Here is a 15,369-nt window from a genome sequence, read left to right as displayed (position 1 = left end):
TATTCTACATGATTCACCATCTATAGAGATGATGACATCATACATCGACATGCAAAATGGAGATATTCTACATCACCAAGTCTACAGATATATGATGACATCATACACCGACATGCAAAATGGAGATATTCTACATCAACATCTATAGAGGGATGATGACATCATACACCGACATGCAAAATGGAGATATTCTACATGATTTACCATCTATAGAGGGATGATGACATCATACACCGACATGCAAAATGGAGATATTCTACATGATTCACCATCTATAGAGGGATGATGACATCATACACCGACATGCAAAATGGAGATATTCTACATGATTCACCATCTATAGAGGGATGATGACATCATACACCGACATGCAAAATGGAGATATTCTACATGATTCACCATCTATAGAGGGATGATGACATACACTGACATGCAAAATGGAGATATTCTACATCACTATCTATAGAGGGATGATGACATCATACACCGACATGCAAAATGGAGATATTCTACATGATTTACCATCTATAGAGGGATGATGACATCATACACCGACATGCAAAATGGAAATATTCTACATCACCATCTATAGAGGGATGATGACATCATACACCACATGCAAAATGGAGATATTCTACATCACTATCTATAGAGGGATGATGACATCATACACCGACATGCAAAATGGAGATATTCTACATCACCAAGTCTACAGATATATGATGACATCATACACCGACATGCAAAATGGAGATATTCTACATCAACATCTATAGAGGGATGATGACATCATACACTGACATGCAAAATGGAGATATTCTACATGATTTACCATCTATAGAGGGATGATGACATCATACACCGACATGCAAAATGGAGATATTCTACATGATTCACCATCTATAGAGGGATGATGACATCATACACCGCCATGCAAAATGGAGATATTCTACATCACTATCTATAGAGGGATGATGACATCATACACCACATGCAAAATGGAGATATTCTACATGATTCACCATCTATAGAGGGATGATGACATCATACACCGACATGCAAAATGGAGATATTCTACATCAACATCTATAGAGGGATGATGACATCATACACTGACATGCAAAATGGAGATATTCTACATGATTCACCATCTATAGAGGGATGATGACATCATACACCGCCATGCAAAATGGAGATATTCTACATCACTATCTATAGAGGGATGATGACATCATACACCACATGCAAAATGGAGATATTCTACATGATTCACCATCTATAGAGGGATGATGACATCATACACCACATGCAAAATGGAGATATTCTACATCACCATCTATAGAGGGATGATGACATCATACACCGACATGCAAAATGGAGATATTCTACATCACTATCTATAGAGGGATGATGACATCATACACCGACATGCAAAATGGAGATATTCTACATCACCATCTATAGAGGGATGATGACATCATACACCACATGCAAAATGGAGATATTCTACATCACTATCTATAGAGGAATGATGACATCATACACCGACATGCAAAATGGAGATATTCTACATGATTCACCATCTATAGAGAGATGATGACATCATACACCGACATGCAAAATGGAGATATTCTACATGATTTACCATCTATAGAGGGATGATGACATCATACACCACATGCAAAATGGAGATATTCTACATGATTCACCATCTATAGAGGGATGATGACATCATACACCGACATGCAAAATGGAGATATTCTACATCACCATCTATAGAGGGATGATGACATCATACACCGACATGCAAAATGGAGATATTCTACATGATTCACCATCTATAGAGGGATGATGACATCATACACCGACATGCAAAATGGAGATATTCTACATCAACATCTATGGAGGGATGATGACATCATACACCACATGCAAAATGGAGATATTCTACATCACTATCTATAGAGGGATGATGACATCATACACCGACATGCAAAATGGAGATATTCTACATGATTCACCATCTATAGAGGGATGATGACATCATACACCGACATTCAAAATGGAGATATTCTACATGATTCACCATCTATAGAGGGATGATGACATACACTGACATGCAAAATGGAGATATTCTACATCACTATCTATAGAGGGATGATGACATCATACACTGACATGCAAAATGGAGATATTCTACATCACCATCTATAGAGGGATGATGACATCATACACCACATGCAAAATGGAGATATTCTACATGATTCACCATCTATAGAGGGATGATGACATCATACACCGACATGCAAAATGGAGATATTCTACATCACCATCTATAGAGGGATGATGACATCATACACCACATGCAAAATGGAGATATTCTACATCACTATCTATAGAGGGATGATGACATCATACACCGACATGCAAAATAGAGATATTCTACATGATTCACCATCTATAGAGGGATGATGACATCATACACCGACATGCAAAATGGAGATATTCTACATGATTCACCATCTATAGAGGGATGAGGACATACACTGACATGCAAAATGGAGATATTCTACATCACTATCTATAGAGGGATGATGACATCATACACCGACATGCAAAATGGAGATATTCTACATCACCATCTATAGAGGGAAGATGACATCATACACCGACATGCAAAATGGAGATATTCTACATGATTCACCATCTATAGAGATGATGACATCATACACTGACATGCAAAATGAAGATATTCTACATCACCATCTATAGAGGGATGATGACATCATACACCAACATGCAAAATGGAGATATTCTACATGATTCACCATCTATAGAGGGATGATGACATCATACACCGACATGCAAAATGGAGATATTCTACATGATTTACCATCTATAAAGGGATGATGACATCATACACTGACATGCAAAATGGAGATATTCTACATCACCATCTATAGAGGGATGATGACATCATACACCAACATGCAAAATGGAGATATTCTACATGATTCACCATTTATAGAGGGATGATGACATCATACACTGACATGCAAAATGGATAAATTCTACATCACTAACTACAGAGGGATGATGATATACACTGACATGCACAATGGAGATATTCTACATCACCAAGTCTACAGTGAGATGATGACATCATACACCGACATGCAAAATGCTACAGATCTCATGTCGCAAGCCACTGAAAATCCAAGACAATATTCCTATTTTAAAAAACACGGATATAATATAGTAAATATTTGTTTTATTCTAGCAAGCATTAAAACACTGACATTAAACATATCCTATTCAGCTGTATATTTATCATATATATTGGGACACAATAAAGAATATTTTTGTGTGTGTCCCAGAACTTATAGTGAATTTTTTTTCACCTAGATGATGTGTCTCAAGACTTGCGAAATGAAATCAATTGTGTTCAATTTTTGAGTTGCCCCTACCCCCTTGTGTCCAGACCACATGTTAAAATAAAACTGATAAATACAATGCTTATTTGATAATAAAATGAAAGAAACTAACCTTGTACTCTAATCAGTTCAATTGTGTACTTGTCATGAGCAATTTATTAAAGGCAAAAATACATCCATGAACTCTATATATGTAGCACATTCATCCATAGTGTTATTGCTTTTGTCAGACAACATGACACATTGGTCACTGAATGAATATTGAGAGATGAATTGTGTTTGGTGAGCCTCAAAGGTTTGAATGTTATCAGACTGAAAACTGGATCCATTAAAATCACATGAGAGAGAGAAAAATATCAACCTATTGCTTTAAAGTTGTGATCTAAAAGAAAATGAACCAGCTGAAAAAATACAATAAACTAGAGACCCCAGCAGGGACAGAGATGATGCCTGTGAAAATGATGATGTTAGGCGAGGGCAATTCAAGAGTTTCACATTAAAGCAAAAGGAGGAGTTGTAAATTTCTCAAAATTACATGGAATTTGAGTAACCATTCAAAATTACAAAATCAAGATTACAAATTGGACAAAAATAGATTTCTCTCGGCAACTGAATGAATGGGGACATTTAGCAAGGAGTGGAAGACCAGTATTATAAGGCAATGAGTTAGATGAAAAAACAGCAAAGTGGGTTCTCCTCCAGCATGATCTGTAGATCCATGTCAGTGTAGACACTAAATGCACTTATGCCAAGGAATTGATATCAAGTGAATGTCCAGAAATTAAGTTTCAAGCCAGAAGGAAATAGGCAACAGTTTTTAAAAAAATCAATACAATCTTATGCTTTGTTCATGGATAATGATGGCCCAGTGTCTCCCAGATGATTCGGAGGAGAAATTAAAATTATTCCATGAATTTGTAAGGGCCAGAAGAGAAGATTTCGGCAACAATATGATAATTAACATGGATGAAACTCCTATGTACTCTGATCACATTCGCTGAAGAATAGTTGATAAGAAGGGGGTTAAAAGTGTGAGGAAAAGCTGGGCAAATTTTATTCATAAAGCAACAGAGGGCCTTTCCAAGGAAAATGACAACACATCTCGTAATTGTGAAAGCAGTCAAATTACTTCAGGCCAAGCCAGATCTGATATGAAAATCATTTAAAGTGTGTGGCATTAACAATAACATGAATTGATGTTAGGACAATATCATAAGAATTACTGAATGTGATGAAAATGGAAGCGAGAGTGAAGAGGGTGAGTTTGATGGGTTTGATCCAGAGGATGTTGAATGGGCAATTAAGAATGTGGACAGCTTGAAGATTTAAATTAAATATAGTAGCAGCTTTCAAGTTTGTTCATCAGTACTTGGATTATGTCGGATATCACTGTTGTGTAAATAAAAGATTTTCAGTAACAAAATTAGCATGTTTATCTATTACTGCACACTGTCACTATCAACCAGTAGCTCAGTAGCTTCCATCATAACATATTTTACATAAGGCCCATCTTGGTCATTACACTATGAATACTGGCCTTATATCCTATTCGTAATTATAATACTGTAATTTAGGCACTTGTACCAGTTAAAATTAATTACAATGTATAGTTTCTGCTGTGCTCATCAAAAGTCATTTGGCCAAATTAAATCTTGTCATGAGCAAGAACAGCAAATAAACTGTCACGGAATTGTATAAATCCTTTTATTTATTAAATACATGTACTCTGGTTTCGTTTTTTGTATACAATGATACCCGAGGGTGATTTATGTATATTGTACAAAGATTTCAAAATAGTGAGTTCGGGTCATCCAATGCCACACGTGCAAAGTGCTTTAGATGGGAAGAACCGAATACTTCCAGTGCACAGACAATGTATTATGGCATTGTCTGTGTATAAATACCTCAATGTAGGTTAGAATCTTTACATTATGGAACGTCTTGTCAGTAAGTGGTCTACTTTAAGGACTTGCACATGTTCAGATGTAGAGTTATTAATTTCTTGTGTACAAGTTATAACTATTGTACTACCACGTTTTATTTTTATATATTTTCTATGTAGCTTCAGCTTACGTAGTTGTATGCAAATATTTTCTATTCTTGTTTATGACTTAGCAAGAGATTGATATTAGCAATATAAAGTTGCATTTTTAAGAAACATTTAGTACTGTAGGATTCTTGTCAGGCATGGTTAGGTTCCCTATTGAACTTGTGTATGGTTTTGTAATTATTATGTTGACAATGTAATCTGTATATTTTACCGTACATAATGCCATTATGTTATATCGGATATGCCCGTGTCATGCATAGTACACAGTGTTAGATGTATTTTCAGCTGAACAGAGTGATCAGAGTTATCGGAGTGATTCGAGTTGTCATGGTACAAGCTGTAAAGCCAACCACAGGAACTGACCATAGCAGCTGTGAAGCTGAACCATAGCAGCCGTAGAGCTGAGTAAAGTGTTGCTGGTCAAGTAACAGGTGATCGGGCATTGCTGACTGAGATTGGTGGTCACTGATTGCTTGATTGACCAAACTGGAATACTAACTGTTTGATTGACCAGTGTGACTGGTAGCCAAGTGTGCTGGTGATGGAGTGTATAACTCCATACATGTAATCTTTTAGCCGTGAGCTAATTTTGGGGGTTTGTAATACCCAGTGTGTTTTGGGACTGTAAAGATATTTTGTACATCTGTCCCTATCTTTTCATCATTTTCACTATTTGAGTGAATACATTTTCACTATAGGAGTAAAATACCACAGTTTTACTATTTGAGAAAAACACATCATTCTTTCACTGTGAAATCATTGTGAATCATTCACCCCTTGTCCTGTGTAAAGTCATTTATTTGTATTTCTATTATTTAGTTTGTGTGGATTACGTTAATTGATCCGATATTTGGATATTATATACGTATGCATTAATCATAATTATTTTCTCATTCAAGTAATTTATCATTAAACATTGTATTTGTGTCACCATCAAAAGTGTTCTGTTGTAAATCTGAAATCCAACCCAGTTATCTTGTTACATAAACCTTAGCCTTTCTCATCAAGAAGAAACTTGGCTGAAGCATAAATTACACATAAGATTCATTCTTACCTTAACTCTTGTTCTTAGCAAATTTGAAGTTAGGAAGAAAAATGTTAACAAACAACACTCACAGCATTTTTTATTGTTTTCTTTAATAATATTTAAGTTTGAGAGCACTTTTTAACATGCAATGTTCAAATGATTTTAAAGGTGTCCCACAACTTATGACTCAAATTAAATGCAGTGTCCCAGAACATACAGTGCACAAAAAACTACTTTAAAATTTAATTTATGGCATCCCAACAAACTTGATATCCCAATAAATACCATAAATATGGTAACCACAAGTGACAGAGTGTGTTAAATAGCATTATGACATTTATTTTGATCAAAGTGAATGTTGAGAATTACTATTAGTAACACCAGTTTCTGTTGCCATAACTACCTACCTGTGCCCAGGAAGTTTTCTGTTTGATGGCAGTATTGTTGGGTTCTACATGGGCTGCAAACTTCAGGTTGGCAACTGTATATTCATGTCCACAGAACACTCTCTGAAAGCAAAGACAAAAAAAAGATGATGGTGCTATGAATTTAATTATAAGCTGCTGTCATGTGGGTTGGCTAGTTAACTTTAAATGACACTTTTAATACATCATTGGTTATATCATGCTGAGGAAAGGGAAAAGAAAGTGCCTTTTCCATGGACACACACCATGGCAGCCAACAAAGGATGGCCTCTCTGGGTAATGAACCAGCTACCTTGGATTATGAGTCCAATGATAAAAACAAAATGAGCTACTTAATAATAATAATAATAATAGGACTTTGTATAGTGCCAAATCTTTAGAAGCACTAAGTGCTTTACAACATCAGACAACACCTATAACACAAAAAACATACATAATGATATGATTACAAAAAAAAAACACCATGAAATTAGAAAAAAAAAACATTCTGAAAATATTTAAGGTAGGAAACATTATTAGGTCTTAAAGCTTGTTCTTGCAGTCGAAATAAGTGAGTTTTAAGAGCATGCGTGAATGGGATCACTGTGTCTTTGTGTCTACTTACATGAAATACATCATTTACTTTTTGGCTTATCTAGTTTCTTATACAAATAGATGCTGAAATATCTTTCTTACAAAATAAATAGTGAGAATGAAATAAATCTTAAATAATAGTAAAACCAGAGACCTTTGCTTCTTTTAAACAAAACAAAAAAAAGCGTCTTTAAAACAACTTGTTTCACAATAGAAATCACCATATCAAATAGGAAACAAACTGATCAGTTCATTATGAATATGGTGTTAAATGACAGGTAGTCTTTGACATAGGTTTTATTGTACAAATAAGTTCTAGACATTTTTTAATTATGCAATAGTCACTTCAAGGATGCAAAAATACATTTCATGCAGAGAATAATGTTAGCCTGTGTAGCTTCACTTCTATACTGATTTCTGTATGCTGCACAAACTAAATGTAGTTATGAAATACTTTAGAAACATGTTCTATTCTTCATCAGCATTTTTTTATGTAGAAAATATGCTTCGGTAGTTAGAGTAGAAGGGGTACAATTATGTTGTGATAGTTATCAAGGTTTATGAACCAGTTGTTTTTGTTTTGGATTGAAGGCCATATCTAAGTGTAAGATAGACTATACATGGCAGTCAGCAGCGCTGGTGGAGGAAGAACTTAGAAAACCCCAGTAAGAACCATCAACCGAGGCAAAGCTACTGTCAAGCTTTCCCACATACCCAGACTGGCTGAGTCCAAGACTTGCTTTAGACCACTCTGCCACTCGGGGTGGCTATGAACCAGTAAATCTCAAACTGACTGATGCAAAAGCTGAAGATAACTGATTGGTTCCATAAAAATACATTATCATATTCACCTTAAAAACACAATAAAATTGTTTCATTACATGATTTGGTCTAAATATTAGAAATATAACTTTTAAGAATGGTAAAAATGCCATTTCAGCTGCTTGACACCACAAAAATATACAAAATATATTAATTCCATGCCTGGTCCAGCTGCAGTCTGCATTTACCCATAATGCACTAGCAGATATGGGTCTATGCAGTTTGTTTGGAACAACCAGTAGAACAAACAAAATAAACCCTGATCTGCCTACAGCATGAAATGTCAAATCAAAGTCTATGCTGTTTGCAGTTGGACTCAACTTACAGGTGAGTATATATGGTACATAAATGTCACATAGCTGGGCTTTACAAATCCACTTGCATGACTCCATGGACAAGCTCAAATTCGACTTGGGCAAGTTTACAAGTCCCAAAAATTTAGTGAGATAGGTCATAATGCTTTATGTTCTGCAAGTTTTATATTCTTTGATCTTACCATAATAAACATATCAGCACCCTTATATTGGGAGTACATGTAATGCTTCCAATATATAATTACCCCCCCATTTCTTTCTGCTATCATTCCTTTATTTCACATGACATAATGACAGACTGCCACATCCTTCTAGTCAATGTCAAAATCTGTCTTGCATTTTCTCAAGCAGACATAAAACCTAAATGTACTATTTACAGGAAACTCTAACAAATAGGAAACAGATATTTATATTTGAACTTATCAGTTATATTTTAATTGTAATATTTGTACATATACAGGATTCTCTGACTTTTAAGTATAAACTGAACCAACAGCAGCCTGTAAGCTCATGTGGAATAATATTGCCAGCTCTAAACAACTAGTGTGTCAGAGATTGTTTTGATGCATTTTACCAATTTCAAGTCAACTAGGTGATAATAGTTAATAATATAACTCCTGAGATTTCTTTCACATGTGTGTATGGACTCACCTCTGATGATTAGCCACAAAAAAATCTAACACCCACAATAATGTTTATCATTAATTATCTATGTGATTATTACAATTGGTGTTTATCATTTATTATTTCTGTGATTATTACAATTGGTGTTTTTATCTTTATTAATACAACCGAAGTTTATCATTTATTATTTACATGATTATTACAACTAGTGCTTATCATTTATTATTTCTGTGATTATTACAATTGGTGTTTTGGTGGCAAACTCTTTTATTTTGGCACAGATTAATGTGGTTATCACTGGTTATAAATTCAAGGATATTTGCAACTCATTGCTTATGTTTCATATAAAAAGACTATTACTTTCCTGTACCCTGTTATGAGACAGCATCCTAAACACCCCATTTATGACAAATTGCATCTCTTGAAAATGTCATGACTATAAGATATGTTTACACTGGTCAACAATGATTCTTATGGACAGAATGTTTTGGTGAAAATCCTATCATTATCAGCAGTGGATACAATTTAGAATTGTGTACTGCATTATAGTTTCATGTAGAGCTGTCTTCAGTAATGTTAATAGACAGCACTATGTATTATGATTTGTAAATATTTACCAAAAGAAATAATTTACCATATCTTTTGTAGTTAAATTGGCATCTTCCATCTTTACTTTTCATTATGTCCAAGTTTTAGTATTTTCTATCTGATGGGAAATAAGCAATTTTACTTTGACAATCAATGTTTTCCAGATTTCTTAAGCAGAATCATAAAATTTAGAAAATTTTGACCATTTCATTTTCTTAATTTGAACTGTGGTAAGAATGACAATAAAACTGAAAATAAAATCTTTCTCCTGTAACTCTGCCTTTTTGTCCCTATTACCTGCACATCTAGATAATCAATTTTTGAAGAATATTGTGGTAGGGTTTAACGCCATTTTTCAGCACACGATAGGTTATACATGGTGGCCAGTATGAATGGTGGAGGAAGAACCCGGGAAAACCCTGGAAAGAACCACCGACCCACGAGAAGCTACTGGCAAGCTTTCTCACATACCCATATTAGCAGAATCCAAGGCTCAATCCCACGCAGAGTTGAGATGGCAGTGATCCGTAACGGAGAGCGCTTTAGACCACTCTGCCACTCTGGGCCCCTTTGAAGAATGTAAGACAGTTTGGAAGTTATAAAGCATTACATTTAAGAGACCGATGTTTCAAATACCCCCACTGTCAATTAAACTGTAAAACAGTTCATAGTTAATTCTATTATTTTTGGCTTGCATGTAAACAAATTTATTATAATACCATCATGATTTTTTCCAATTTGATTCTTTTAGCTTTTGAGAATAAATTTCTCTTGGAATCAAAAATATAATAAAACAATGAATCATTTTATGAATTTTAAATAAAGTTTATGTTTTTAAAAATTATAAACTTGTATTTTCTACAGACTGTTGATGATGTTCTGCAATATATTTGTTGCTAATCCAGTGTACAACAGTGTAGCAGGGTGCAGTACATTCAAAGTGAAGTGTATTAAACCAAGTGACATAATGCACAAACTTTCTTACAAAGGGAATTCTTGTTGTAAGTATGGCATGAAAAGTACGAAGGAATATAATACTAACACTTTACTAAAATAACTACTGTTTCAACTGATATGAGGTATTAATACATAAGAAGTATATTTGTGAAAAGTGAAAATAAAGTGCTCAAGTGCACAAAAACCAATGACTGCAGGATAATTTCTGTAATGAAAAAACCAAAGCCATTATAGTCTGTCTTTATAGACTATCATGTTATAGACTTACTGTGTTTGCTGGAAGTTTGGCAAGGATTTCAATTAAAGCTTTGTACATCTGCTCTGGTTTTCCCTCAAAGAACCTTCCACAACCCCCAATGAACAGGGTATCTCCTGAAAAATGGGAATACTGTGAAAATAACAAAAGAGATACATGAATGCCTGGAACAGGGCTTAAATCAGAACTCCCTTAACACTACAACTGGCAGCTATCTTACTCTTCAATCCCATGCTTTTCAGAGATGTATTGCCCTTTCTCCATCAACAATAATCAGACCTATGGAGGTATTAATTTCTATTATGACAAGAATTAGATTTTCAGCCTCTGACTGTCAGTCTTTTTCATTATCCTACACAGAGAAATGGAAATATGTCTCTGAGTTGATGGCAGCCATTAAATGTCACAAGGAAGAAAAAATGCACATCGAAAACCTAACTTGACTCCAAATCTTATTCTGAACAAGCAGAAATCAGCATTTATAGAGTTCAAATTATATTTTCAAGCCTAGCAAAACATTTATTACTCCAAATGTTAAGCAAAATTTTAGAATATCTCAGGCATAAAACTAGTACTCTTCCAACAGCCAGCTGACCTGTTCAGACGGCTGACCAGTCTGCTAGCTGACCTGTCCAGATTGACATCCTGAAGCTATGTTCTTCAGCTGGCATGTATTGAGGTTCAACCTTTACAGTGAAAACTGCCAAAACTGGGACTTTTCATCCAGAGTGATCCAAAATATGATTTTCAATGTGTAACTAGTGATCTGATCATATTTTCAAGTCAGACGTAGAATGCACCCTGTAACTCCAGCTTGTTAACTTAAATAATTATCAAATATTGCATAAATGTTTTATTTTTGCAATGTCCATTGTAATTTTATGGAGATTAAGTACCTTACTTTGTTTGCATGGAAAAATATGAACTCATTTTCTCTGAGCAATACTAAACTCCTAACATCATGCAGCATAGCTCAGAAAAATTTGTTTATACTTTCTGATACAAATGCAGCAACCTATAATTGTCCACCATCTACTGTTACCAAACTCTGTGGATGGCTTGCACTTGGAGTTAGGAAGAAACCTGTCAATTTATGGGTCAAAGTTCGGGTCTCTGATTGAAAGAAGAAAAATGATTTACGCACAGTAACTTTAGTTCCACATCATGTACCTGGATCTAGATTTTGTAGATGGCTTACAATTGGGATATGGAATAAACCTATTGATTTCTACCCAAGGCTGAATTATAAAAAGAACATATTACAAGAAAAAAAGCAGTTGAACTTTTGCTGGATTCCAAAGTAAATGCACACCAATCGTTCAATAAATACATAGTAACATAATTCATGCACACATAGCATCACTCAGCAACCTTTCAACTTGGTAGCATATTGTGCGGTCAGTCATTCATTTAAAAAAGAAATCTCATTTTGGTCTACTTAATGCCCTATCACTTCCATGCACTTTGTCAGAGGGACCACACTTAAAAGACCTGGATGACTTGCATTTTAAATCCACACATTGTCTAAAAAAGTAAAATGAGGAAAATTACAAAGCAGCTTGGGAGTGAGAACCTATTTTGTCAGTGGAGAATAGGGCCTCTTCATCATCCTGGCTTTAAGGCTCTTGCTTTTCACCAAAAACATGCCTTCTTCAGTTTAGTACTTGAACTGTCTTGTAAAATGGGAAGTCTCTGAGAGAGACAAGATAACCTTTTGCTATAATATATTTGTATGAACTCTAGAGAGAACAGCTCATAATCCAAATCATGCAATTTACAAATTATTATGAACATTTCTGATGCCTTGGTTGTCATAAAGTCATCACTGGATATTGCAGATATCATTTCAGTTATTAGCTTGGTTGAAACTTTCTTTTATTGACTCAACGACTCATCAACATCATCAACTTTACTTTCAAATAGATCAAAGGGTGTGTTTAGTTTATCCACAGACATATTAAATCAAAAGCCCCAGTGTTTGGTACATTGTTTGTTGACAATAACAAGTAATTCTCAACACACGATGCTATTTTTAGATACACGTGTATTACAAAGCAGTGCAGTATGGAGAAATACTTCATGATTCTAACAATGCAAAGTTAATGAAGAAAACAATGAGCATATACCATATAAAATCACTTATAAGTCAACCTTTTCTTACTAAAAAAATTATTAATGCAGATTAGGGGGTCAACTAATTAGAGAGATATATAAAAAAAAGTTCAAATTTGGCCTTAGCATAATGACTGTATATTTTGGGACACCCATAATAAGTTTCAGATGTAATTTTTTATGACCTATAAATGTTGGGAAATGAAATTATAGCAATTGATTCATGTATAAGTCTTGGAAAACCTACAACATTTTTTTCTTCTACCAACTGATCGATGTAATACAAATACAATAAAGACATTTATAAAATAAAGCTTTTAAATAATAATAATACTGTCAAAACTCAGTTTTAGTTTGCTCTGAACATCAACCACAACCTTTTAAACATGTATGGTAATCGTGCTAATATTTCCCTAGACTCAACCCAGTTTCAGGGTTTAAATGCTTATGGTAACTGGATTGGATTGCTGTCTTTAGACAAAATAAATATTTGCTAATTAAAAAACAATGGAGAAGCAAAAATAACCAGCTTGCCAACATATATAGTTTTAGGTTCAAACTTTATTTTAAATGTACAAATCCCAACTTTTTTAAAATTTCTGTCCTAGGATGGCCAATTCACCTAGTGTTTTGACAAAAGCTGCTATTTGACAAACATGAGCTTAATTCTTTCAGTATGTAAAAAGCAGTACTGCTTTGTTTTCCCCAGTGGACAATTAGAAAAACATGAATTTGATAGTTGTTCAGTGCCATATTAGTTCCACTGACCATACTAGCAACTGAAATATTTTCAGTTGTGGCAATCCTTCAATGTGATTGCAAGACTTTATGACCAAAGCGTCTCTTACAGATCCCAAGCTCAACCTGTATACAAATATCGCTCCAAGTTTATGACAGTGTTCTGTAGATTAGAATTTACTTTCTCAGTTAGTTATCATCATCACAAATTGCTAAACTTAGGTACTTCACTAACATAATGCATACAATGAAGCATTTAAGTTAAAAGGTTATAGACAACACATGTGCTGCCCTATGTGGATTTGGTGTGTTGATGAAAAATGCATAGAAGGAAACTCCAAATGAGATTGTGGTCAGCTCATTTAAGAAATGTGGTATTTCCAAACTCAATGGAGAGGACAGAGGACGACAAACTCTTCAAAGATTTCATCTGAGACATAACCAAAACAGAAGTATCAACAGATGACAAAAAAAATCAGAACTGAATGATGAATCAAATGAGGGGCCTAAGTTGGATAACGTTTACAATAATTGCATTTCAGTTGAGGTAATCAAATTTTATTTGGTAACTTCGACAAAGAAGAATAATTCTTGGGCTTTGAACTTGATGATATCAGACAGTGACATTTACAGGATACTATGAATCACAAATTACTTTGTTTATCATACTACTCTTAGAATTAATATTTTATGAGATGTTGTGAAGCTCAACATTCTGGATAAAGATTTGTATACTTGTGTATGACACATAGTTCAATGAATGGATTTATTACATAAATGGATTAAAAATATTAAGCATTATGGATTTCATTACATGAAGACAGATGTCAATTTATTTGTACATATTCAACACAATACAAATGTATTTATTCTACAATGGTTGTCTTTATTTGTCCTATTTGTCTGTCTATCCATCTATCCAGTTTGACTTGTTTGTTTTACTCCAAGTGCAACTCTGACTCACTTAACACATTTCACCCTTTACAGACAGACCTAACTAATAAAAAAACACAACTAATAGGAGTGTCATAGAGAAATTCCCTTTTTGCAGCCCTAAAGTAGGGGGCAGCGACTTAAAGTCGAATCAACTTATAAAAGAGTTTATATGGTAATAACATGAGTTATCGCATAGAAATGAAATTGGTAACTGCTAGATGGATGAAGGATATGTTATGCCTTATGATAGGCACATCAAAATCTAATTCTGTGCAAACAATGAAACTATGGTCAAGTGGAATCTGACCCAATACATATTACCATAATACTCCTCAATAAACTATTACTCACATAAAATATGCATATAGTCATAATTTCATTCAATTCTGAAACAATAGTTCTTTTAGTTTGCTACCTTATTTATTTCAATTGATGTTAGCAGTTTGTTCGTGTGAACCAAATACAGAACAATGCAACCATACTTATAATGTTTTGAAATTTTTTTGTTACCAT

The 15,369-nt window shown here is 34.3% G+C and overlaps 1 protein-coding gene across 2 annotated transcripts in view; it reads right to left on the bottom strand.

Annotated features, from left to right (window-relative positions):
* The window catches only part of LOC149779282 (hydroxyacylglutathione hydrolase, mitochondrial-like), a 56,642-nt gene that overhangs the window by 18,909 nt on the left and 22,364 nt on the right, over positions 1-15,369 (bottom strand). For both annotated transcript variants that reach the window (XM_089939881.1, XM_089939882.1), the window contains exons 6-7: positions 11,083-11,186; positions 6,919-7,020 (exon numbers count right to left, since the gene is read on the bottom strand). In XM_089939881.1, coding sequence (XP_089796007.1) covers positions 6,919-7,020; positions 11,083-11,186 — 206 coding nt within the window. The remainder of the gene's footprint in view (positions 1-6,918; positions 7,021-11,082; positions 11,187-15,369) is intronic.

Source organism: Sinohyriopsis cumingii, chromosome 17 (assembly GCF_028554795.1).
Source record: "Sinohyriopsis cumingii isolate HCF-2022 chromosome 17, ASM2855479v2, whole genome shotgun sequence".
Taxonomy (NCBI): domain Eukaryota; kingdom Metazoa; phylum Mollusca; class Bivalvia; order Unionida; family Unionidae; genus Sinohyriopsis; species Sinohyriopsis cumingii.
Note: the sequence above shows the minus strand (reverse complement) of the source record. Positions and strands in the feature narration are given on the sequence as shown.